General features: G+C 40.0%; 3 protein-coding genes across 8 annotated transcripts in view; 2 read left to right on the plus strand and 1 right to left on the minus strand.

The window, feature by feature from the left end:
- The first annotated feature begins 2169 nt into the window (after positions 1 to 2169).
- LOC122872901 lies at positions 2170 to 8154 on the plus strand. Its single transcript, XM_044188993.1, has 3 exons — positions 2170 to 4242; positions 6112 to 6185; positions 7398 to 8154. The coding sequence occupies exons 1-3, from the start codon at positions 2388 to 2390 to the stop codon at positions 7491 to 7493; spliced, it is 2025 nt and encodes a 674-aa protein (XP_044044928.1). The 5' UTR covers positions 2170 to 2387; the 3' UTR covers positions 7494 to 8154.
- Positions 8039 to 21591, minus strand: LOC122872903. 5 transcript variants are annotated; one of them, XM_044189002.1, is made up of 11 exons: positions 21320 to 21587; positions 20795 to 20943; positions 20528 to 20696; positions 19628 to 20014; positions 18618 to 18899; positions 18516 to 18539; positions 18171 to 18272; positions 18036 to 18066; positions 17517 to 17566; positions 17326 to 17360; positions 8039 to 9273 (listed from the first exon to the last, which is right to left on the minus strand). In XM_044189002.1, exons 1-11 carry the CDS (start codon positions 21387 to 21389, stop codon positions 9127 to 9129), a joined length of 1446 nt encoding a protein of 481 aa, XP_044044937.1. In that variant the 5' UTR covers positions 21390 to 21587; the 3' UTR covers positions 8039 to 9126. The 5 variants fall into 5 exon arrangements, with proteins under 5 accessions (XP_044044937.1, XP_044044938.1, XP_044044936.1 ...); XM_044189003.1 differs by lacking the exon at positions 8039 to 9273 and adding an exon at positions 14038 to 15347 and having other exon boundaries at positions 21320 to 21538; XM_044189004.1 differs by lacking the exon at positions 8039 to 9273 and adding an exon at positions 15097 to 15344 and having other exon boundaries at positions 21320 to 21549.
- Positions 21592 to 23156: 1565 nt separating this feature from the next.
- The window catches only part of rab11fip4b (RAB11 family interacting protein 4 (class II) b), a 61268-nt gene continuing 57739 nt past the window's right edge, over positions 23157 to 26685 (plus strand). Inside the window, exon 1 of one of the 2 annotated variants that reach the window (XM_044188994.1) lies at positions 23157 to 23405. In XM_044188994.1, coding sequence (XP_044044929.1) covers positions 23253 to 23405 — 153 coding nt within the window. In that variant the 5' untranslated portion in view covers positions 23157 to 23252. The remainder of the gene's footprint in view (positions 23406 to 26685) is intronic. The other variant, XM_044188995.1, reaches the window with a different exon arrangement.

Below are 26685 nucleotides of genomic sequence, written 5' to 3' on the forward strand. Positions count from 1 at the left end.
CAATGAGTGACCTATTATGCTACCTTTATGAATTGCATGAGAGTCTGTCAGCATGTGGTCTACTGTACAACATGGTCGATAGTAGTTTACCCAAGTAGTACTTGAATATATAAAGTCTTCTCCAGTTATTATGTGTCTGAAATCTATACAGGTGCAGTATGGATATACTAATGAGCTGCGGTTCGCTCTCATTTGAACACAGTGACAACTTTGTGGGAATGCCAACTATCCCATTCCCCCTCCCACTCAGTGGCACATTCTGAGTCCACTCTAATAAGCTGTTTTGTTCATCTTGTAGACATAGAACAGGAAACAAACTGTTATATCTGAAATCTATAAATATTTTTAGAATAGAAAAAAATGTTGAAATGAGAGCATTTTACTATGCCTGCCACAGTGGCAGGTGGAGCACAGTACACAATTTTACCAAAGACAGCCCAAATACAGTGATAGTATGCAGCTGGTGAGTGGTTCCCTACATCAACCATTGTTGCTTTCACAACTCAATGTTCCCTCACATCCTAATTTACCCACATTAGGCCACGTTGTTCTGCCATGGTGCCTACATGCTCTGCCATTATTATTACTACAGTGTTCCCCATTCATCCTGTCATGTCATGCTGTCAGTCATTATCTCTACATGAAGGGGGAAATGTACTGTAGCTATCTATCTAACTATCTATCTATCATATCTGTCCATCTGTCCCAATTTATCAGAGGCTAGTCATCCCCAGTGCTGTGATCTTCATTCCCCTTAATGATCAGTCATTGTGTTGGAGTGCAGCCAGATTAGTTTGGCAAGAATGGATGGGAATGGGAGTCTGTCAGGATGCAGGCTGAACAGAGGACGACAGAGTTTTGTGTGTATAAGAGAGGGGTGGGGAGGGCAATAATACTGATGCAGGGCAAGTTTGAAATAGCGAACAGAGTGTGTGTATCAAAGAAAAATAAATATTAGAGGAGCTGGACTCCCCTTTAGTCAGTATACCCTGTATACCCTGCAGACAATCCTATTGTTATTTCAGATTGTGTGTGTGTGTGTGTGTGTGTGTGTGTGTGTGTGTGTGTGTGTGTGTGTGTGTGTGGTACTCAGCCACTCCCCAGCCTGTAAGCTGATTAAAGAAAGGTGTGTTCAGCAGAAAACTTTATACGTTGCACAGTGGAGTAGAGCTACTGTCTGTTATACAATAAGAAGAGCACTCAGCCATAAAAAATAGGACACAAATATATTACAAGTCTACTGGATTTTTTCTGCTTTCATTCTACACCACCTACCATACACAATTCTTTGATCAAATACACAAATGGATGACAAATTAAAAGAAAAACCAAACCATAAAGTATCATAGTATGGTAGTGAGCTACCACAAGCCTGTAAATGGGATGCAGTGGAGGACTGGTGCACTTGGCAAATGCCAATTTTCTAGACAAGACGAAAAGCAATTGTTTGTATTGTTTTTTTATCGTTTCTTTTAAAATGTGAGTTCCTTTCTATTAACTGTAGTGTTGCAACACATGAAATGAAAACATAGCACTTAGCATTTCAAAACTATTCTATAGTAAATGTCAAAGTAAACACAGTGTGATGATTTGTTCTCTTGGTAATACTATAGCAAGTCATTTCATCTGTGCTGAAATAATGGTATGTAAAATGGGTGGTCTGTTGTTCCCCTTTGCCCCTGTGTTCTTCTGCTTTCACTCAGACTGACTGGCTGGAGGCCGAATATTCTGACTGCTCCAAACGGTTTTACATCAGCAGACTTGTCACCATGGCAACAAAGCCTGTGGCCTGGCAGGAACAGGGTCCTGTCAACTCACTAGATGAGTGGGTCAATGAGTCCTGGGCACAAGGTGAAGTGGCTGCAATCACAAGTCACAACTCCCCTCTGCAAGACAAAAAGGCTCCCAGGGCAGAACCTGAAGAGGACATAGACGTCCTGGAGCCTGGAACTCAAGACAAAACTCTGCAAGAGAACCAAACACTCTTAAAAACCAAAATAGCTGATGCAACCAAATTGAAAAATCAAGAATCAACAAGACTTAGTCTGTGCACCCCCAGGGAGAAACAGGAGATGGTGACAGAATTAGAACAAGTTGCCCAACTATCAGAAGCATTACAGACTCAAGAGGAATCTGAAGAGTCCGTTGATCTATGTGAGGATGCTTTCCCACCTCCTCCTCCCCTCAGTGCTTTATCAACAGAAGAATGCTTTGAGAACGAGGGCCTTTCCTGCTTAGAGGGGGAGGTGGCTGAGTGGATCAGTGATGCTGAGATAATCTCAGACCCAACAGAAGACCTTACGTCTCCTGATAGCCAGAATAGTCTAGAATGGCCACCTCTTCTCACTGAGCCAGTTGCTAGAGAGGTAGATTCAACATCTGAGGTGATGACACAGCTGAACTTCTTACTAGATGGTTTTGACAACAGTGAAGCTGAAAATAATATGACAGGGTCTGCAGCTGCTGGAATAAATTCAACTGCTCATCATTCTCCCTCTGACAGAAACAACTCAGATGATGTATATACTGTGTGTTCCCCTCCTTTTGCTGATGAAAGTGAGGAAGAAGAAAAAGTGAGCATTGATATTATGTCTTGTCAGCAGCAATGGACTAGACTACATATCAGAAGCAAGCCTTTCCAACCCTCATATTCTGCCAATATCTCCTTTTCCACTGAACAAGACCCAACCTCAACCCTGCCTGCAGTTCCCTCAGCCAAACAGCAGGAGGAGCTGTTTTCCCAGAGCCAATGTGAACTTGCCCCCTGGGGAACAAACCAGGAAGCTGCACAACAGGTGCTTGGCCAGGGCTCTCCACCTTTGTCGACCGTTGCCACGGAGCTGTCCAATGGGGGCGGGGCAGCTTCTCAAGGCTCTGCTTGTGTTGTAGCTGTGAAAGAAAGGCACAGCAGGGCGGGGGAAAGGACAGAGGGAGAAAGCAAGCAAACAGGTGGAGAGGAAGGGCAGAAAGAGGGTGAACTTGAAAGGAACAAGGCGGTTGGGCAGAAACACGGAGAAGGACTGTTAAAGTTCTCAAAATCTATCCAAACACAAGAGCTTAAGACAGAGAAATACAAATTTGTGTCTTCTAAACACACCAGGATGGAGAGTGACTCGTGTGATGATAGCCAGAGTGACAGTGGAGTTTCAGCGGACTTCTCCCCATGCAGCACGTTGGAGGGCAACACCACCATCTCTACAGGCACTCCAGCAGCTGTACCCAAAGAGACTCCCATTGAGAGGGAGATCCGACGGGCTATAGAGCGTGAACACAGCCTGAGAAGGTCCAGAGGGCTTCCAAATCCACCCACTTCGCCAGAGTATGTAGAGATCCCTTTAAGGAAAACTGTTCTCTGCCAGTCACAAACTCCTATGTCTGAGAGGTGTCAAGGCAAAGACAGGCAGTTTGCAGGCAAAAAGATGCAGCATGAGATCCGCGAGGAGGTCAAGAGAGAACAGGATCTGGTCAAGCTTGGGAAAGTTCCAGGTTTCTATGACAAAGGCACGGTACGCCAACTCAAAGAGAGGAAACAGCTTTTTGAGGCCTTTCAGAAACCCAGTGATCTGAATCCTGTGTCATCCAGGAGTAAGGCTACGTCCTGGTCCTATGCCAGTGACATTTCAACCCTGGAGAACCAGGAGGACGTCTCATCGCAGGCATCCACCATAGGAGGTTCATATGTGGAGAGGAGTTCCACACAGAACCCAAACTCTGCTGCTTCTTTGACTCCCCGAGGACCAGACTTCTCTGAGGGGACAGGCTGTCAGGTCATCATCCTAGAGAATAACCCGAGTGTCCCAGCACAGAAGCTCTACCACACCAAACCAGAGGCAGAACCCATCACTGCAGTTGACTCTGGAAGTCCTAACATCTCATCATCCAGGACAGGAGGACATGTTGGGATTAAAGGGAGAGAGCAGGAAAAGGATGAGGACAAGGTGGCACCCAAGGAGAACCCCTTTTTCAAGCTGCGCTCCTCAACAAATTTAGTTAAAGTGGAGCAGGACATCCGGGAGGCTCAAGAGAGGGAGAAGGAGCTTCACAAGCAGAGGATCAGTGTGTATGGTGGCATGGAGGGTGCAAAAGTAGGGGGGATAGGAGGAGGGGGAGGGGGGGGAGAAGGAGGGAGGCCAGTCAGCATTGAAAGAAAGAGTCCCACATTGTCTTCTTCTTCACTGAATGGACTGGCTGTTCCTGACTCACCTGGCTCATCATTCCGGGGAGTAACTGGACCTCCAGCAGGTTAGTGTAGTGCTGAGTGTTGGTCTAGGGATAGAAATGTGTGTGCATTGTATAATTGGGTGTATAAGGGTATAATTGTCTGTGTGTGCCCACAAGCACCCAGAGACAATTATACCCATAATTATAATTATGTGTTTGTGTGTATGGATGCTTGTGTGTGGGTATGTGTGTAATTTTTATATCTGTGGTGAGATGATGAAAACCCCCTGAAACAGCCCAGCGAGCACATTATTTCATTTTTCTCATGGTCAGTGGAAAACCTCAAACAGCTATTGAAACCAGTGTTAGTGGTTATGAGCAATAATTTTGCACCGGAGACCATAAGCTGGCTGACAAGAAAATACAATTCTGTAACTCCACAATAAATAAAGCATCTAGTCTGTCATATTAATTGCAAAAGTTGAGGTGAGGAAAAGTCCTGAGTCATATCTCAACACTTTATTGTGTCAGCAAGAAAGGAGCGAGTTGGAAGAGTCCAATTTTCAGATGAAGTCTAAATCTAGCATCGTGGTGATATAGAGTCAGTGTAGAGACTAATGACAACAAGAGCAAATGTGAAATACACTGCTGCCTATACTGCCTGCAGAGAGGACAAGTTATTTACGTGCATCTCTGTGTGATCAACTCTGCCATTGTGTGCATGTACTGCACAGCTGTGATTCTCAACCCATCCCCAATATACTGTGTATATATGTGTATATATATATATATATATGCAACAATTATACCACAATATATCCACATGTTGAGATGTTGAGTCAGCTGATCCACGTGAGTCAGCTGTAACTGTTACTTAAATGTAGTTAGCCAGTGAGCGGAGAAGTCTAACAGTTAGCTAAAAGTATGGATAAACACTTGAAATAGCTATAAGTACTGTAATGGCTACATGAAGTAATGGATAGACAATTGAATTAGTTAGCTAAAAGTACTGGGTGAATGGTCAAAAAACTAGTAAATGATAAATGGTTGAAATAGTTAGCTAAAAGTATGGATTAACAGTTGAAATAGCTAAAAGTAATGGATACATTTTGAAATAGTTAGCTAAAACTATTGGATAAATGGGGAAAAAGCTAAAAGTGTTAGATACATGGTTGAAATAGTTTGCTAAAAATAATGAAAAAACTGTTGAAATAGCTAAAAATAATGCTTCTACTCCAAGTGTAGCACGAATGCAAACTTGAGCAAACTGACCTACACATTGACAGTTGAATTGTATGAAACAATCAGCTTTTATATAAATGATAGTGTTAAATAACATCCAGTTTATATTCAATTCAAATAAACACATTTGGAACATGATGGGTGGCGTCGATGACCTGGCAGGGCCGTGGGAGTACATCTGACAAAAAAGGCTCTGAACCACTGCTGTACAATATGTTCAAGTGTATGCTTGAGCGTGTTTTGTTGGCAGGAAGGGTTGCCAATGTGTTTTTTGTGACTGTATATGAATGAAAGTGTCACCAGTTGTCATAGGTTTAACAACTGTGTGACAAACTGACAAAGGTGTGCCACTACATGACCTGAATGACCATGACTCAGTGTTGGGAAATGAACAATCATGTATTATTTCATAGACAATGAGTCATATAACCTTTGTCATATTCCTTCAGTCCTACTTTCTGTTTCTAGTTCACCATGTTCATGTTCAATCAAACCCATTTCTTTCTCTAAATTCCCATTGCATTCCTCTCTGACTCCTCTCATTTCTCTCTGCTACTTCGCCATGTTCACTCTTAATTTGATTCAAGGAGGCTTTATTGCTCACAGTGTGGAGCACAAACAAAATCACAGGAGCACCTTTGCCTCATTGCTACCCTGCTGTTGCTCATCCTGCCCTCAGCCACTTTTTATTCTTTCTCTCTTTTGCAGCACGCCGGTCAGTTGGCAAGTTCGGCATGTGGCCCCCAGCCCAGGCTGAAGAGGAGAAGATTAACCGGCCAGAGGTGAGTCAGCGATGCCAGCCGTCTCATTGCAATGAAGTGTAGACATTGTAGTATACTACTGCTTGCTACGACTTTCTGAAAATTTGACCATGTGGAAAAACACCAGGCCTCATAGTGACATTTATTAAGTATTTTTTTGTTTTATAAATGAACACACCAACCCTACTTATCTGGTACACTGGGTATAGGACATGAAAATGTATGCAAATCACCTTCCTCCCTCGAATGCAGCTAAGAAGATATCAGGTTCCACAATCATAAAGCTTCCCTAACTGAGAGTTCAAATATGAATTGCAACGTCGCTTTGGGGGTTCAATTAGTCTCTCAGCAGCATGAATATGAACGCATGTTTAAAACTGCACTGGATTGTAAAGGGTCCAATAAAGAAAGGCTCGTGGGAGGATGTCAGCATCTCTTTTGCACCAAATATGGGCCACAAACATCTGATAACATACTGAACACACAGTAAGGAGCTTATCTTTATAGATAAGGGAAGAAGGCAGAGAGGGAGGGAGAGACCGAGTCTGTAGAGTGGGTTTTTGTGTGCGGGCGGGAGTGTATATGTGTGTGCAGTCAATAGCGGAGAAAGAGGAAAGTCAATTGAAAATCTCACTGTTTTCTGTTACCTGCCTTGTGGGTCACGCATCTCTTTGAAACTGTGGTATCTCTGATTAGAGTTGAGTGCTGCTGCGTGGCTTTAGCTCTTTAATTCAGTTTGGCATTGATATGCTGGGTTTTAGCTGCTCGGTTCAGTTTGACGTTAATAATAACGTTTTATTCTCTTTCCTCTCAATGCCTCATGCGTCTCTCCCTCTCTCTCTCTCTGCTGGTTGGTTATCTGCTCTCTGCACAGACCTGGTTCCTGATTACAATTCAGGAATAATCGGAGGATTGTGGGAGAAATTGGCCTCAGTTGTTGACTTAGTCATACTGAACATGGCCTTGGATCACAGTCGCATTAACCTCCCTCTGACTTACAGAGCTAATGATGCTCGTCCAAAGAGATGTCCTCTAGAGGAAATAAATTCAAGATTCTCTTTTTATCTTTTTGCTCCTTTTTTCCTGTGTTGGCTTATTGGTCTCGTCTCCTGCTACTCTTTAATTCTCTCTTTTTCTACTCCCACTTTCACATACAACTTTCTGTCTCCCTCCTCTTTTACCTTGCAATCACCCCTTACTCCTGCTGTCCTTTATTCCCCTCTCTTCACCCAGGTCCTCCACAGTCCCCAGACACCCAGACAGAAGACCCCTCTGGTGCGACGCTGGGAGTCAGGCCTGGTCAACGGACACAACGAGGAAGACGACTGAGGAGACGTTGACAGAGCGACATGAAGGAGGGAGGAAGGTTAACCAAGACTTTTAGTTTTTGAAGTGGAGGGCTGAAAGACTGCAAGATAAAAAGGAGAGCAGTGTGAGGAAAGTGGGAACAGACTAGAGGAGGAAAGAGAGAATGTGAAGCCAGAAAGAGGTCAGGGATTGAGGCTACAAAGGGGGTCAGGAGGATTGGGAGCAAGGAAAAGGATTGGTGGTCGACTGAAAACCCTGAAGAATCCTTCAGCGAGGAGGAGAGGAAAAGGAGGAGGAGGGCCACCTATTAGTGGATAAGCACTCGGCCTGCTTCTGGTGCTGGAAAACTCTAAGACTAATGAATGTAAAAAGGCAAAAAATAATAACACTGCACTGGAGAAAAGAAAAGTGTAAATTTAGTAAGAATGGGATTTTCAAACCTTAATGAACTTCTTTACCATTGAATTTTTGAAATAATAATGAGTTATTCTTTGTTGATGAAAATAGATTGGTACAGTGGTACAGTATCTGATACAGAAAGAAAGCTAGAAAAACAATGCGTCATCGCCAGTTTTATGCCTTTAATGATGTCTTAAACTGAGTTACTAGGTTATTACACCTGTACAGTCTAATGCAATCCCATATAATAGCCATGCAATAAATCCTACCTTTGTGTAGCTAAGTCTGTTCACTTTTTATTGATAATGTGTCAGAGAGTCGTTGATTCAACTTTGCAATCATTTTAGAGGCTAGAGTTCAGGTTGTATACTGGTGGTGTATTTGACTGCATTATGATGAAACGTTAATATTTAACCCATTTACATACATTTAGAGACAGAAAGTTAGAAACACCTCTCAGCATAATGGAGTCCAGCACAACACCAACACTCACTACAGCCTACCCAAAATGACCAGCTTCTCAAAGAGAATTAATTTCAGTGTTACTGTATTTGATCACGTTTTTGAGGTGTTCCTAATAAAGTTTAAGTCAGTGTATATAGGCCAGTGATCTGAATTATTGCCCCAGTCTTAATCCATGAATAGCTACTTCTTTCATCATTTTCATGCATCACTACTGAAAGCTGGATCATAGTGCAATAAAGCACCTTCTTAAAAAAGTGCAAAGTTGATCTGGACTTCTGAGCTGAATGATGCTACATAATACACACCTAATGCTTAATTTATAGCTGCTCTGTTGTTAGACTTGTAACATTTTTTAAATGATGCCATTAATATTGTATTTTGGAATGAAACTTGATACACATTAAGGTTGTCTCCTTTATTCTTTTCTCTCTTTTTTTGTATCTGACTGAGGCAGACATAATATACAATTCATTGATACATTCAAGTATTATTCTATTAACTCATCTACCACAGCTGTCTAGAATAAAAAAGGTGGGTTGAAGTCCATAATGGAGCCATGTCTGCCCAGTTTCTCTTTAGGTGCATTTGTGTCACGGCTTGTGCAACCAGGGTAACAGAATTGGATTGGATTTTTGAATCCAAAATCCAATATATCGGGCAAAAAGGTCAAACAAGCAGGTCAGGCAGGAAGAAAAAGGTTCAGGTACTGGGTTGCAGGTAACAGGATACAGGTTCTCAGGTAAACAGAATTGGGCTAGAAAACAAGAACATGAAGCACATGGAAACTAACCTAACAATCTGACAAAGGAGCAAAGGATCTGTATATATATTGAGTGGCTGGTGAGCGAAGTGAGAACAGGTGAACAAGCAGAAGGTCAGGTGACTGCAGGGCTGATGAGGGAGTGAGGTGCCAGTAGGGAGATGGGAGTGGCAGGATCTGGAAAGCAAGGAAAAAAGTCTGAGGGCATCAGGTGGACTGGTGAAGACTGGCAATGAATGTGTTTGAGGAAGTGGGAATGTGACTGGAGGAAGGGACATAGCTGCAGATTGTGACAATTTGTCTCCATCAGGGCTTGACCTGTTAGCACCGACACTATGTTTTGGCCTCTGAACAATTATCTGCTTTATGTTCTGTCTTTATTTGGGTCCATCACACTATCGGTGGTCAAGGAGAAATGTGTCACCATGGATACAGCTTTGGAAGATGCTCTGTGTTAGAATTAAGCAGAGAAATGTCCCAGTCTGTGTGTGTGTGTGTGTGTGTGTGTGTGTGTGTGTGTGTGTGTGTGTGTGTGTGTGTGTGTGTGTGTGTGTGTGTGTATGTGTGTGTGTCTAGGTGAGATCAGCAGACTACGCTTTAGTGACCTCCCAATCTCCTATGAATAATTCATCACCTCATTCTGACTGGACGCAGCCCAGTGACATTGCCGGTACATTATTATGGTGGAGCTGCAGCAACTTAAGTGCTCAAAATTATTAATAAGCTTCATTCCTCAATAGGCAGCTTCCCTCATTCCTCTATTTCCCCACTGCCAGGTCTAATAGCACATTACCAAAAGTCTTGGTATTACAGCAAGTGATGTATAGTCTTTCAACATATTTGAAAATAAAATATAGCAAATGAACTACATTCCCTACAAGACCAAAGCTTGGCACAGAGGAAAAGAGTTCTAACACAGTATAGTTTCTGTTTTGTTACCCAGGAATAATGTAAAAGATCAAAGATTGATTTTTTCATGCTCAGACCATGAAACATGGCAACCCGTCTCTCTGACATCCAAGGGCGTAGGTTTGGTCTCAACATTGGTAGGGACACAACAACCCACCCCCTTACCCTCACGCATCAGGATGAAATGACTGAGGGGGCTGTTAAAATTTGCGAGAGTAGAATTCATTGATTTAACCATGCAATCACCTCAGAAAGGCTAAATAACAACAACATAAGGGTGTGTGTCTATATAATGTATTTCTCTGGCAGGGCCCTGGGATGAATGTGCGGTGAGAGAGAAAAACGCTATATGGACAAAAGCCCTAAGGCTACTTTTTCAAAATCAAAGAATGCATTTATTAATGTGAGCACTCACATAAGAACGTAGCACTAGCAGAGTGCTAAATACTTTTTGAATTTATGAACAAATCTCTGTCAAAATCAGCAGGGGGGAGGCGCGTAGAAACAGCTGTTTGGGGCTTGCAGCTCTCTCTCTCAGTGCTGTCCATTGTTGTGAAACAACAGCTTAGCATTTAGTCACATGTATTTCGGCCAATAATTTGCCACACATCGGAATGATCTAATATAACTTCACCCCAAAGATTAAGCGAACGAGTTCGCTCAAATATTGATAGGGACATTTCCGTATGCAAACTTACACCCTTGCCAGTGACCCACAAATACGGTCACTGTCTGTCACCTGCTCCGCTCCAGACTTATTTCCATGATATTTCATTATCACTGTCTTCCAGTCCTGCTGGCACGAAGTCATCACAGCAGCATTGTGTGAGACAGTCGGTGTTTCAAGGATTAGCAGCTGCTCTTGTAATGCCTCTTTGTCAAGAGGACAAAAGTATGAGAGGAAGTGAAGGGGATGTGTATGTGTGTGTGCCGTTTTTAGATTTATTGTAATATGTGTATGATATCTGAGTGCATGAAATGTTCTGAGTGTACTCAAATGAGTATGTGTTTGTCGTATGTGTCTGTAGAAATAAACTCTGCTTCACAGTGGAGGAGTGTAACTAAGTGTAATCGGTCAAGCACTGTAATTAAGTATAATTTTAAGGTAGAGAAATATTGGTAATGCTTTATTGTAGGCCTATTCCTTGAAGTAAAAGCTCAAATTAAACCCAAGTAAATGTTTATTCATCATTCATTTATCATTAAAAACTTTACTTGTATTGTGTGATTGCCTTAAAAATGTCACATCTTTGCATGTTCAGCTGACCTGCTGTGCACTGACAAAAAGACTTTCCAGGTTACACTAGGAATTAATTGAAACTGAATAATTTGAAGGGTAACCAATAAACACTTTTTCTATTTTCCATATAATTAGTACCAAATTTCAAAGATCTTTCCAGGAAACCTCTTAGAATTAATTTGGAAATTACAAACCCATAAATTAAAGCTTTATAAAGCTAATATTTTCATTTTTACCTCGTACTGTACTGTTTTACTCCACTACGTTTGACAACTGTAGTTACCAGATACCGTTCAGATTACAAATTTTGTGCAAAATATGTGAATACCTTACAAAATGTGCTACATTGTTATAGATTAAACTACCCAACAAGAAGTGAAAGTTAGCTCTGCTGCAGCTGCAACATCATAGTAACATTTTAATGTAGGACTTTACTTTTAACTGAGTAATTTTATTGTGGTATTGCTACTTTTATTTAAGTAAAGGATCTGAATACTTTTTCCACCACTGCTTCCATATTACTGAAGAATACTCAACACTGTAGGAAGAACTGTGTGGCTGTAGTCATAGAAAACACACCCTCATGTATGTGCCAATCGACCAATTTCATATCTGTCCATACAATCACAATTCATGCAGTCACTGTAGTATGTGTTTGATGCTCCAGTCTCTAGTCACTATGTGTCATATGTGTGTATTGTCAACAGACAATGAAAGAGATTCACAGATTATTCTTTTGATTTCCTCACATATGAGCCTTTTGCATTTTATAATGCTTGATGTGGGTGTGCGTTCTGTTGCTTTGATGTTCGAGAGAAGGGGGAATAAAATGGCAGAGCTGAGTCACAGAGAATCAACATAAACCCATAACAGTAAATTTCATGCAGTCTGTGTTTTATTGTATGGAGAGGAGGGGAGTCCCTATTTAAAACTCCTTCACTGCAAACACTCATCTGCATCTTTACATAGGATTGTGTCTATGTCTATTAATATGTATGTCAATTATGGTGTCTGAAAACATATATTTTCTTAAAACAAGTGACAAAAGCTTGGTTGGGGTTGGAGTATCTGTTCCAAATCATATTTGTTTGAAGACTTATTCTGAAAATCAGTGCCAGTGTCTTTAAACAAAACCAGATATTAAGAGAAATTAAAAAAGGGAAAATACTTAATACTTAATTCCAGAAAATTATTGAGCAAACTGATTTGTATTTTAAACAGGTGAAGTCAACTCACCACCTGGCATATCTTGAGTTGTTCTAATATAATAAAAATGTTTTAACTCAGATAATAAGACAAATGGACTCAACAACCAACAAAGTATTGCCAGCTTCTTAAGATAGTTGCAATATTCAGCAGTGATTACCTCCTTGTGCAACAGCAAGCAGTCCTCTGTTCCGGTACAGCTCATGTCACTGATTACAATTGGAGGTACTTCCAGCCTGCTATTATTTAACCAGGTTGCACACGGACACTGTCAGAACACCTGTACTTCCAGTTTTAGTGATTTTTCATGTTTTGAATGAATGCTCTGAATAGTCGTGTGGGAAAGTTCTACAAGCCCCCAGATTAATCAGACAATTTTTAAAAAATTATTCTGAAAACACTTGATAAATGTGTAGGGGTCAAATACCAGGCTGTAATGTAGGCTTTGTTTTGTGCTGTTGTCTGAATGTTTTGCCATATCCAGCCAGCTTGGCAGTCAGTTAGTGAAGCGAGCGTGAAGATTATGCTCACATTTCATGTCTTGTATGTTTGCTTGAAAAATATTACACTCAATATTTCACATTTGCTTTTGCACTTGAAATATAAATGATTTTACAAGGATGTCTGATGTATATTACAGAGTGTTCCTGTAATGTCACTGACAGAGTGGAACTGTCTGTAATCAAAAGGCCTTGAGCTAATGTGTCTGAAGTGGTCAGAAAAAAATGGACAAAGCAACATCATTTTTCTTTGTCATAATCAACTGAAGTTAATCACATTAGATGATTTGCCACCCAACCTAAATCCTCGCTTTAGTCATGACTTACTAAATTAATGAAGTGCATTGCATCAGATTAAATTAAATTATGAACCCAAACTGTCTGCCCAAACTTTCAGGGTGTAATGAAATGTCATCACCTCCCACAGTCTTAGATTTCAGCACACACCTTCATGTTCAGTTCCTGCATGCACTCCTTTAACTAATACATCAGAAACACAGCTTGGGCTGACATTAAAAGGGCAATTATCATTTCGAGTTTTCGAGTTTCAAGATTGCGAATGTCACTTGATATAGACCTGACTCATAATTCAGTGTGTCACATATGCACACACAGAGACACACAGGGTGAGGCTGCTACAAGCCAGTGTGCTGTGGTTGCAAATTAAGGTGCCACTTAAATTCATCAGCATGTCGAACTCATATCGTTCAGGCCTCTTATCATTATGGCCTCTTATTCAAGCAGATCAGCCTAACGCCATTATCTGGAGCTGAATATCTTCACTGTGTGCACGTGTCGTTGCTTGTGACCGCACAGGAAGTGATATGAATATGAGCAAAACGTTGTGCAGACTTTGCAACCCTTAAATTCATCTAAGTCTATCCTCACATTTTATCCCTTTTTTTCTGTGTATAAAAGAGAGATGAATAAATACATTGCACAATAAAGGCCCATGCTGCTATTGAGGCCACTAAAATGTAATAAAACTCAGTACAAATACAGAGTTGGCTTTTTGCTGCTTCCTGAAGTACAATGACAGCCCTTCTCTGCTGAGTTGTTGTTCACCATAAAAACCACATAAAGAGGTGAGAGGAGAATCTCCCTGCGGAGTCCTTTTACTTTCTTACCTTCACACAGTACTTAAGTCTCAACACATTTACTTACAATGTAGAAAAAAACAACATAGATATGAGGGCTCAAACATAATGTTCTATGGAATAATGCTTGTCCCGTCATCACATGGTAAAAAGTCAGCTGTAGCCCTTATCGCTGTGGATACACCATAATTGCTAGGCTTCATGCACATCACAATCACATTGTTACACTGAGCACAGGACCTGTTTTGTATGCTGTACTGTAGGTGTGTTTTTGATATTCAAATAGTATCTAAACGGTGCCCTCTGCAGAATATTTAGCAAAACTACAGCAGGCCCATTTCTGTGAGTGTTTCGTGCCTGATTTGCAAAATCTTTTAAATCATTTCTGAAAATGTATTTTTTTTACTTTTTGAAATCACCCTATTTAATTAGGGTAATTTGTTTGTATATGTGTATTTATGTGTATATGTAGGTTGGTATACGTACTGTGTGTAAGTAATACATCTGTAACATGTGTTTGTATGTATTGTTTGTATGATTTTCTTTTTTCCTTGTAAAACACTTCTCAGGTAATCTCAGGTTTTGATACAGTAAGTGCTATATAAATAAACTTCTTTATTATTATTACTATGTAACCTCAAAAAGATAATATTCAGACCTCTAGTTAAAAAGTGTATAGACTTGTTTTTATATAATGTTAATGGTGCTGGAATGTACTGCAAATCTGCAAACAGCTCTATGAAATAATTTGTAATATTAGTTAAGGCTAAACAGTTAGACGGGTAGATTATTTGACAATCTCACTTCAAAGTCCATTTAGTCACTGCTACTATTAGATCCTGTAATATAATGGAAAGCTCCAGATTGTTTTGTCATCTGCTTTTTCCAAGGTCAAGGATACATTTGAAGCTTAAGGTAAGTTATTCACAAAACACATGCAAACTTAATAATAATAAAATCTGTATTTAGATTCACTGGCTCAATAACATGTATGATCAAACAAATATCATATCCTGTCAAATTGTACAATTTTACTGCTGCACATGAAATAGGAACTGAGGAAATAGCCCTTCCTGTCCTGCTGTGTAACTCCAACTGATGCTACATAGATAAACTCGAATAAAGTATAAACACACAGAGAGAGAGAGAGAGAGAGAGAGAGAGAGAGAGAGAGAGAGAGAGAGAAAACAAACATTTCTAATGGATTGGATGGATCGGGGTTGTGAATGTGGAGAGCGAGTTCCATAAAGGGGATCTGGTGGCTGACTCTGCAGTTGTGTCCACACTGGCCCATTCCTGCTGCACATAAACATATACAAACACACATGTACAAGCTGTTAAAGCTTGGCGCATAATGTTATTTCCTGTGGAATCTTTCACATCATACCATCACTTTTAAGTTTTCCTGTGTCTGGGTAAATACACTATATACTTGGGTATTTCATAACCTAGTATCACTTTTATCACTCCCAATACATTATCCCAAACATTTTCTGACACTCCCAGAACATGAGTGTGGTCTACATTCTTCTTTCTTTAGTAGATGAAAGTCTGCTTTTAGTCTTTGGAGTAAGGAAGAATCTAGTTATTATTACTATACTATTATTACTATTATTTAGATGACACTTTAGTGAAAGTGAAATAAGGAAGATATTTTCTCTGTTCTGCCTTTATTCCTGCGGTGAATTTCTGCTATATTACCCTGTTCTAATCTAATCTGTCACTTATTCTTTCCCACACTGTCACTATAACGTCCCTATATTCACAATTTCTGACATCGCCATAACAGATCCAATGATGTTTCTGCCCACGTTCATAGAGACCAGATCATTTCTTGGATGCTGCTCTTTAAATATACAATTCTGTCTTCCAGACCTCCACATCACCACCATGACCTCCAGAATGTCCAGGGAGATTCAACTGAAAGTTTCCATCAACCACATGAAGGCTTTACTCTACCACCACCAGCATCCAGACCCTGGAGAGATCCTGCCCTCTCTCCCATCTTCATATGGAACTACGCTTAATGAAGATGCTTCACATCGATGGAGTAGAATCACCAAAGTCTTTCCCTGTTGCTAACCTGAGTAAATATTGTTTTACACTTCCAACTGATCTCCCTATACTGGACTAATGGTAAACAGGTTTTGAAAATTATTTGCAGCAAAGGAGACATAATTGACAAAAATATATCCAAAGTACTGCTGCAATGTTTAAAGAAATTACTGCTCTTTAAGTAAAAGGTAAGACACTCCAGATCACTGCTAAGACTGAGACACATCTGATATTAAATATTCAGTTCCTGTCGTGGCTGTTTCATGATAGCTGGTTGTCAGCTGGTGATGACAGCATTCTGTCCTCTAAGGTGGCTAAGTTGGTTCAGTAACAGTGCACAGAGAGGGGGAGAGATACTGGAGAGAGGCTTTAGTCCAATGAGAGCCCTTCATCAAACTAATTAATGAAAGTGATTACAACTATTGAGAAGCGGACCCAAACCCTACGCAACAGCACAAATGAGGAATATGTGTGGGTTGACAGTATGTTTGGTGATTGGAAGTGTATACGTACATTTGTTCATCTGTGTGTGCATGTATGTTTGTGTGTGTGTGTGTGTGTGTGTGTTTGTTTAGAGCAAAGGGATCAGGGAGGTTTACAGTTGTTTGTCACAGTGAATCTACAGAAGAATCATAGAGGCCGCAGAAATACCAGAAATACCAAAAGAAAGAGGCGGACTAGAAAACTGCACAAGATCATCCGTATTTCTGCGTCAAAATGAATATTATTGCTATTGCAAAGTTTAACATGCTTAAAAGATAAGTCTGGTGATATTCTATGTTTTTCTTATTGTCAACAAATCCCATGAAAAGACCAAAACCAGCAATGAATTGATCCTACTAACAAGTATTGTGTATCCAAAGCCTGATTCCTTCATTACGATGAACATGGGCACTGCAGTTCATTCTGAGTTGTAAACACTCACAACACCAAATGTGTATTAATCCACTGCTGAAAATAGTCCCCAACAAATGAACTATTTACTCCCATTTGAATACTGTTTGCCAAGAACTCCAGAATCCAGCTGGAGTCTCTCTGGTTTTTTCATGGGATTTGTTGACAGTAACAAAAACGCACCCAGCCTTACCATTTAACTCAAAGTGTTGTAAAAGAAAGGTAAGTACAAAGGTGAAAAGAAGCTAATGCACGCTTAATCATAGTTGATAAATCATCCAAGAATTTTTATTAGCAATTGGACAATCAGGTATTGGTTACTATTTACCTGAGAGGTGACGCTTGTACGCATGAGTGTAAGGTCTGCAAAAAAAACAAACAAGCAAGTACATTGTCAAGCACTGGTTTGTTTGTATCAGTATATACCTCTTTACTTCGAATATCCTTGCGATATACTGCAGAACTATTAAAACTGCCTCGAAGAAATTACTTAACTAGCTATAAATATCGCAAACTCACCAACAACATGGTCCTTAGCATGAACTTGAGTCCAGAACTGTGCTTCCTGTCTGAAATAGTTCAACACAGCAACATTTTATACCACAATAACAGTGCTGCAATGCAATAATGTATTTTATGTACCAAGTTATATGAAAATCAACTTGATAACCCCAAATTGGAGCTGTGTAAATGAAAAGCCTATATAGTGAAATGGGTATTCATATTGTGGGAGAGGGATTAATAAAGTGCAACTACTTGGCCATTATACTGTACACTTTTAAACTATATATTATATTCGAGCAAATGCTGAGCAATTTTAAACAGTTTATTATGTTTCTAACCTGTGGAAAATATTTACAGTTAACGCTGCCACTAAATGTTGCTCATGTGTCATGGCTGTCACAGTGTTCATAGTAAAGCTCACTCCTTTATGATAACTTTAGGAAGACACAATTAATCTGGATAGACAAACAGTGATCATTTACTGGTCTAAACTTTAGCTGTCTTTAAGACTAATGAGAACTAAAAAGACAATACCTTTTCTTCTTTTCATCGGCTGCTGCTTTTACTTTAAAGAAAGGTGAAAAGAGAAGAAAAAGAGGAAATAATACAATCAAGACAAGACAATCATGACAGCGTGAAGGTATCAGCGAGAATTCAAGTGTGAAATACCTTTCCTGTGTGCCACCACAACCACGAGTGCCACTGAACAGAGGAACAATACCGCAGAAGAGAAAGAGCCCAATATAAGAGGCCAGTCCACACCAGACAAATCTGCAGACATCACAATGGCATTATTGTGAGAAGATATACATATTTTTATTTATGGTCACTGGAGTAGAAGTACTATTCAGGGTAGCTGTAGCTACTTAAATTGCTCAATGATGGATTTTTTTGCAGCTCAAACAGCTGTGATACATTTTACCTCAGTCATTTTTTGTCATTTACTTCCTGCCACTCAAAATTCACATTAGATAAAACTTCATATGAATTAATGACATGTTATTGTAGGTCTACCTGGTGATGATGGAGGGACACTTCCTGAAAGATGAGAAAACAAGCAGTCAAATTACGCTCTAAACCACACACATACAGTACAGCTGTAAATGACATGTGTACCTCTGGTTACAGCCAAAGGGAGGCTGTGCTCAGAGTTGCTCCATTTCCTTCCCAGGAGGACACTGTACTGGCACTGGTACAAAGCCACTGGAGTGTCCTGGACAGGCACTGGGAAGGTGGCCTGATGGTGGATCAAGGTGGCATGGTGAGTGGCAACAGGAAGTTCATTATCAGCCAGGTAGAGGGAGAACACAGAACCAGGGTATGCAGGAGACCCTGTGCAGAGCAAATGCCACACATCTGTCTGCTGCTGGAGAACAAGGGTGGGCGCTGGCAACACGTCTGGCAACAGACAAAATCAGACGAAACATTAGCAAAGTGAAAGGTGTGCCGTGTGTATCTTATTACATATTTTTTTAAAACATGTTTCTAGATTAGATAAAAAAGGTGTTACAACTAGAAGTGAAATGATTGGTCGATTAATTGACTAGGCGTTGGACAGAAAGCTTCTCAAATGTGAATATTTGCTGGTTTTCTTTGTCTCATATGATAGTAAACTGAATATTTTGGGGGGTTTGGACTGTTGGTCGGAGAAAACAAGCAACTAAAATATTTCAAGGTGGACTTTGGGAAATTTTAATGGTGAACATTTTTCACAATTGTTTGACATTTTAAAAACAAAACAATTAAACAGTTTAAAACATAATGACAATTCGCCCAAATTTTATCCATTCATAGAGTAATTAATCCTTTTAAATGGAATATTTTTCAGCCTGGGTCATAATAATAGTTACAATATTTAACACCTAAAGTCAAAACAATGTTAAAAAGTGTTTCAGGGGGGAAAAAACATCCCAGAGCAATAAAATAACGATCGATAAACTAGTTTGATCGATGTACCAAATTGATCGAAAGAAAAAACAATTTAGCGTAAAGATGCAGGTTTATGAACATTAGTTTTTAGTAAAGATTTAAAGGAAGTCTATGGTAACTATGTTAATTTCAACAGGGATGCTGTTACAGAGTTTGCGGGCCCTGAGAGCAAAAAGTGTTGTGGGGGACATCCTCACCTGTAATAGTGATTTGAACCATGTTGCTGACAGTTGAATTAACCAATCCCCTTTTTTTGGTCATCTGGTAAAGGCAGGTGTACCCGCCCTCCTCTCCTCCCTTCACTGGCCCCACAGTGAAGACTCCCGGCTGGGGTTCAGGGTTTGATACCTGACTGGCCTGAGGCTGGAGGATAATAGATGTCACCCCTGTTTGCTCAGCAGTCCTCAGCAAAAGGAAGGTCACTGGTTTGTTGTTATAGCTAGACTGGGACTGAGACCGGGACGGAAGAGTGGGGACTGAGCAGCTGAAGGACAGCATCTCCCCACGTTTTACCACACCAGTGGAGGGCTTCACAGACAAGACTGGAGGAGGGAAAGAGGGTATGGAGCGAGTAGGGGCAGCATCTGGAGAAGTACAGAAAGGGAGAGGAAAATGAAACAATTATCTCTATTTATTTAGGTTTATATATCTCTACATGATTACTTTTACATATTTCATTTCTTGGTACAACTTCCCTCTATAACCGTCAACACTGGAAGCCAGTACACATTGTGTTTGATGTTTGTGTGGGTGTGTGTGGGTGTGTAGTTTCTATATGCAGTACAGGATGTAACGACCATAACACACACCCACAGAGCATAGGACAATAAGAGACCACAGAGAGCACTAGTGTGTTTTGGTGGTTGGAGAGGAGCGGATGGGAGTGTTTATTATTTTATACCACATGTAGAATCACATCTGGGTGCCGATTGAACAGATCAACTCTACAAACTCTTTTGTTCCACTTTCAAGACAGACTAGACCAGTGTCTTGCTTCTTTCTATTTATTATAATAATGGTTTGTGTGATATGTTTTTTTTTTTTTAATACAGTCATGAAGTGTGTGTAATAGGTTGAAATACAAGTAATGCACAAACCTTTTTGGTACTCCAGCTGCAAATAGGGACTGAATGCACTGTAACGACCATCCTGGTCCTTGTACAGACAGCAGAAGAGTTCACGTTCACGTTGGACTGAATCCCCTTCCTTTACCCTCACAGTGAACTGAACCTCCTCACCACCAGACTGCAGCTCCTGAGAGTCCACCTCAATGAATAAAATACAGAGAAAAATGTAATCACAGGAGCCCAGTAGCAGCACAAGACACAACAGAAAATATACACACACTTTCTCAAAACAATTACATTTTCTGTTAATCGGTACAACATGAACAGAACCCCGCGGTGGCCCTCCGGGGCCCGGCAGACCAGAACCACTGAGTCCTTTAACCTCAAATTGATGTCAAGTTTAGGTGCTGGAAGAATGGGAGAAGAAGTAGAAGCTGATAGTCTTCCTAGACAAGAGAGAGAAAGAAACGTATAACATACAGCAAACATACAGGAATTTTCACAAAAGTTTCACAAATTCCTTCTGAGTTGGAGCAACAGTGCAGCAGGCACGTAAAAACAATGCTGTGATTGCGATATGTGGTGACGCTCACTTTTTCACCAAACTGGTGATTGCAGCTGATGAGAAAATTTAAATGGAACATGAAAACAGAGATATTGTCTGTAACTTAAATATTTAGCAAATTTAAACCAGACAAAATTGTTTGTGCTAATAATTATTAAATAGATATTTCTAGTGGAAATACTGAATATATCTTTTAGTTGTTATAGACAAAACAAAAGAAATAACGTTTTCAGAAACACCTAGAGCACGATACTTACCCCAAAGTTGTAGAGAAGTAAATAGCAGAGTGTATATCCAAAGTGATTGTCTACCACTAACAACCTGCATCTTTGACACAAGAAGAAGACTGACTGGTTGGAGTAAGAAAGCGCCTACAGTACAAGCGTGGGTTGCTCTCTCTCACACTCTCTCTCTCTCATCCTCTTGAAGACAGAGCGATTGGGGGAAGTTGAACCTGTAAACACATTTCCTTTTTTGGAGTCCACTGGCTAGATGCATGGTAGGATGAGAATAAATAGTAGCATACCTCACAAACTAACTAAAATATTTCTGTAATATTTCCATAAGCCCATGGGTGTCTTGTTACTTGTGGAAATAAAGACTAAATACAAGATTAAATGAAGAGTACAATAAGTTCATCAAAGTAGGCTTAAACGTGTAGGGGAAGTTTGTGGCAGCAACGTCTGCAGATGATGGAAGAAAAGAGGAACTGGATAATAGAGACCAAGAATTAGGTCATTGTTAGATGGAACAAGATGTTTCTAAACTGTCAACAACTCCAAAGTGGAATCTCTGTGAAGCAGAAGTAGTTTGGTTTGCACAACAGAGGGACTACAACTCAAGCCTAAAGGTGAAATAAAGTGTACATAATACATTTAATTTATCTCAAGGTGGTAAATATTCCTAAAGATGATAGGTGATTAGTCTGGGAATATTACTCTGGGAACTTCCACTAGCAACTGGCAAAATGAAGAGTCATATTTCATTATCAATTCATCAAAAGGAAGATTGGCTTTATTAGCATTAGCATTCCATTGACAGTAAAGCCAGTTATAGAGGAGTAGTAAAAGTAAGTGCAGATCCTTCAGAGTACAGATGTTCATGGTCCCCACAGGATGAATCTTACTGACTTTGTTGATTCCCTGACCTTTCCTCTAGTGTCACCAGCAGGTCAAAGTTTGAATTTATCCTGTGAAATTTCTCAACATCTACTTGATGGTTTAACCAAATTTTTATGGCTACCAGACAATAAATACTGACTTTGGTGATCTTCTGACTTTTCCTCTATCACCACCATGTGGCTATGTTATTAGATGGATTGCCATGAAATTTGGTACAGACATTGATGTCCCCCTAAGAATGAATTGTTTTGATGATCCCAACTTTTCCTCTAGTGCCACCAACAGGTCAAAAATTTTTGTTGCATGTTGCTTATGACTGAATACTTGCAACAAAAAAAATGACATTCCCATCAGTCTCAGCTCAGTACTTTGAGTTTATTGCTAATTATCAAATGTTAGCATGCTAAGACACTAAATTAAGAATGTGAATCAGGTCAACATTATACCTACTTAACATTAGCGTTGTCATTTTGAGCATGTTACTGCAGCATGCTGATGTTAGCATTTAGTTTAAAGCCAAAGAGCTCATAGAGCTGCTAGCATGCTCTGGACTCTTGGTCTTGTTTGTATCATGGCCTCTGGATGAAGACTGCCTCTCAGTTTTTATTCACACACCACTTTCTACACTTTTCTAAATCTGTTAACTGACCTTTTCTTGAGATTAGGTTATTGTGCTAAGATTTGTTGCAATGGCATGGAAGGGTGTAGCCTGTAATGTAATATAATATACTGTAGACTTTTGTCCATCCTGAGCTCAATGTAACAAATTGCAAGCAAAATTGGTTGCTATGGCAATTACCTACTCTACAGACACTAAAAAAGTGATGACAAACTACCTGGGAGGTGAAGGAAAAGTGGACTTATATACATTACTGGTAATGGAAAGCAATGCTGTGCTCCCCTTTGCTTCCGGGTTGGGACTTGTCCTCTGTCCACCAGCATCACTCCTCCTCTCGCGCGCTGCACCAGCATCCACGAGCTCTTGAGCCAGTTTCCAAACAACGTGGTGCCATCGTGCTTTTAGTCGGGGTTAAACACCACGAAAGAAGAAGAAGAAAGCAATAAAAAGATGGATGGAGACTTTATTCCTGAGCCGGAGCATCTGCTGACATTTGTGAGGAAACTCAAAGAGGTGTTTGACGTGTGTGACGAGGACTCAGACGGTTTTATCCGCCCTGCACACTTGGTGCAGTTGGGTTCTCAGTTTGGACAAGCAGAACAGGTGAGAACATGGGACCTTCAGTAGGCCTAATTTGTATTTTTTTCATTTATGCTTTGTCTGTCGTTTTCCCCCCTAAACCATAGGTAACATTATAGTGAAGTAAGGTGCTATAGGCAATAACTCTAGCCTTTGCCACACGCCCTCATTATTTCTTAAACTTAATAGACTAACTTATTGTATCTTGTTTCTTGAAAAGATATAACTTACTTAACTTTGCTATGTGATGAAAAGCTTACACGAAGTTCCACTTTTATTTTTTGGCACATGAGAGGCTAATTGGGAAGAGCTCAGCTGGACCTGGGGTGCATAGCATAGCTACTGTTGCAGAGGAGGTTCCTAATTAAAGTTTTCCAGGTTGCAGCCAAAGCAGAAAGACATTTTTGTTCCTTAGCAATGCAGTGGTAACAGTGGGAATAGGTATGACAGTTCAGAAAAACAGCCTTATGCTCCTTTACCTCTCTGACCTGAAAGTTGTGTGTTGAATAAGATAATTGTTAAGTTCTATTGGAGCTGGAAAGTAGCTTTAATGTTCACTGGGAACACTGTCAATGCTATTCACTTATTTTTCTTACATTTTAATTGCAAGTGCATAATATCAGAGACATTACATTTCTGAACGGATATGGTAAGTCAGATGAAAAACATTGTCGCTTTGATTAGACAAAATCCAATAATAGATGGAGATGAAGCTTACATATAAACCAGAGGAGCAAGAACATAATGACTAATGAGCAAATTGAGATATGAATAGTGCAAATTGGCCCAGCAGAGGGCTGTAACTCAATATAGACATAGAGAAGTAGAGCTATAGACTGCTAAATCGGCCACACTGATATATTGGCTCATATTAGCTTATGCCGAAATATGTAATATATAAGTAACAAGAAATTATATGTTTGAAGTAATTTACAATGTGACATAGTGTGACATACAGTAGTTTGTCTACAAGAGAGTGCTGACAAGTTTTCAACTGTAAAATATCCTGCTTAATATGTATCTTGGTGACAATTCTTTAATAACCACATTTAAGGGATCCCTATCAAAAGTGTTTGTTTGTTTATGTGTCGAGCTATAAAGAGTATACCCCTAACAAATAAGTCAGTGCGTTTAAACTTTAGACAGGTCACCTGTTCAGGGTGGGTGTACCATGCCCATTCTGTGCTGAGACAGCTTCAGCCTCTTGCAACCCTGAAGAGGATCAGCAGTTTAGAAAATGGTTAGTGTATGAGTGTATTTTAGAGTAAGAAGGAAATCCAAAGAGGGTTTATTGATTCCTACATACATTTTGCTTCCCTCAGATCCCTGCGTGAGAATGTTGTTGGTAAAAACCTAGGACAGACTCTCCTCTCTTGCTGAGAGGCTCTTGAGAAAGCTGCTGTATCTCAAGCAAATGACCTCTGTGGCCAAACTGTGGTTGTATTGGGCTGTTCCTATTAATATTCGTAGGTGAATGACTATGAAGCTTAGAAACAAACACTACACTACTGTATGCCATTATTGGGTAATGTAAGCTTAAAAAGACATGTAATTTTCCTTTCAGTTTTTCCAATAAGCCTTGATCAGGATGCTGTTTTATCTCGTTGTGGATATTTTCTTTTTGAAGCATAGTCCATTATGAAAGACTCCAAAACAAAGTGGGAAAATGCTGTGGCATCTTCTGCAACCTATTTGACCCAAAGAGCTTATTTTGTGATGAACAAGGGATATTATTGGTTGTATTTTAGATGTTTTTCATCAGTGCGTGTGCCTCTCTGTGTCTCACTGCATGTCAGGGTCCCCAGTGTTGTGTTGCTCATCAGCAGGAACATTGCGGAGGCATTGATTAGCTCCTGGGGGAAGCTTGTCACTGACCTGGGAAAAAGCAATTTGTAGCTCAAGGACATATATGTTCCTATACAGTAATTCAATACATTTTACACTTCATAGTGCAGTGCATTACCATTCGTAACTTTTTATTTATTTTTAATCATTATTTAAATAGTATTATTATGTTTTTGTGATCCAAGTATAATACTGAGACTCTTTTGGAAGTAATTAATAATTTACACAAAAAAACCCCTCAAAAGAATATCTATTCTATGATGATCATGTGAAGATTCTATACAGATAAACAAACATACACATACACATTACACCTACTCTGTTTTATGTATTTTTTAATTGATGTACCGTATTAAGCAGTTTCCTGGTTCCACTGCATAGTGTTGCCCTCTCATGTCATTGTCCTATATGAACAAATCCCACTGGCTGCTTTGTGACAACCTGACCTACTATTGTACACAGTGGGTGACACTCTCCCAGTTGTACAGTCACATGCAAACGTGCACACACTCACATAATCCTACAGCTTTCTCCTCTGACCTCTTTTCTTCCCACTTCATTTTGCCCTTAAAGACAGAGGACAAGTCAGAAATAATAATCTAGGCTGTCAACAGTCTTGAACAGCACCTGCTGACTTATACATACAAATACAAATCTGTTAAAATTGGGTTTGATCCAAATAGATTGATTGATCTATACCTCCAGTGACCTCAATTCAAAACACCTCAAAATGCTTTAAACAGCAGTACTATACATGTGACCCAGTTGCCAGGGTAATGGTTACTTGGGTGTGCGATGACCTATGTGAGTGTGTGTGTGCCTTATGTTGTAATAACAGGCAGTGCTCATTTAAATAAAAATAATTCCTGAGAAAAGTCTTCCGATGTATACTTACACACTATTTCTCTAATGTCTTATGTCGACTGTTATTGTAGCACTTTCTCTACCTCTGAGAGTTGAAGCATCAGGGTTCAACCTAAGTTGTTCTTTTTAACCTGAGAAAACCCTGAAGTTGTTTTAATTTTAGTCACAAACCTTTGCTAAAATTAGTGCTGTTCAAATTGAAATGGCTGTGGGTAGCTTGCAAAGAGAATAATGCATTATTCAGCTGTGGTGCAGAGTGCTTAAAGGCAGCAGCCCTCTTCAGTGATGTGAATGTGGGAGGATCATGAGTCAGGGTGTGCATGTACTTGGGCATGCTTTGGCCACTTTCATTATACAAATGTGTGATATTGCACATGAGGTATGTTATATTCTTTTAGCAAACTATCTGCAGTCTTGGTTCAGACTTCTATTTACATAATCATTTTTCATTCAGTTTTTCATTGTAAGCAGTTGTGCCTCAGTGAGGGCCTAAGGATGTCATTTCGTCCGTCTGTTGGTTTGTGAGCAGGTCTGTTTTTCCATTAATGCTGGTCTAAATGAACAATACTAGCAATACAAAGCTACTGGCCAAATG

The sequence above is a fragment of the Siniperca chuatsi genome, linkage group LG3, assembly GCF_020085105.1.
Source record: "Siniperca chuatsi isolate FFG_IHB_CAS linkage group LG3, ASM2008510v1, whole genome shotgun sequence".
Taxonomy (NCBI): domain Eukaryota; kingdom Metazoa; phylum Chordata; class Actinopteri; order Centrarchiformes; family Sinipercidae; genus Siniperca; species Siniperca chuatsi.

Coding starts and splice junctions, on each gene's coding strand:
- LOC122872901 (XM_044188993.1), top strand. CDS start 2,388: ATGACACAGCTGAACTTCTTACTAGATGGTTTTGACAACAGTGAAGCT. Junction 4,243..6,111: donor AGTAACTGGACCTCCAGCAG/GTTAGTGTAGTG, acceptor TCTCTTTTGCAG/CACGCCGGTCAGTTGGCAAG. Junction 6,186..7,397: donor AGAAGATTAACCGGCCAGAG/GTGAGTCAGCGA, acceptor CTCTTCACCCAG/GTCCTCCACAGTCCCCAGAC.
- LOC122872903 (XM_044189000.1), bottom strand. CDS start 21,389: ATGCAGGTTGTTAGTGGTAGACAATCACTTTGGATATACACTCTGCTA. Junction 18,273..18,515: donor TGTCCCTCCATCATCACCAG/GTAGACCTACAA, acceptor TGATGTCTGCAG/ATTTGTCTGGTGTGGACTGG. Junction 17,567..18,035: donor GCCGATGAAAAGAAGAAAAG/GTATTGTCTTTT, acceptor GAACTATTTCAG/ACAGGAAGCACAGTTCTGGA.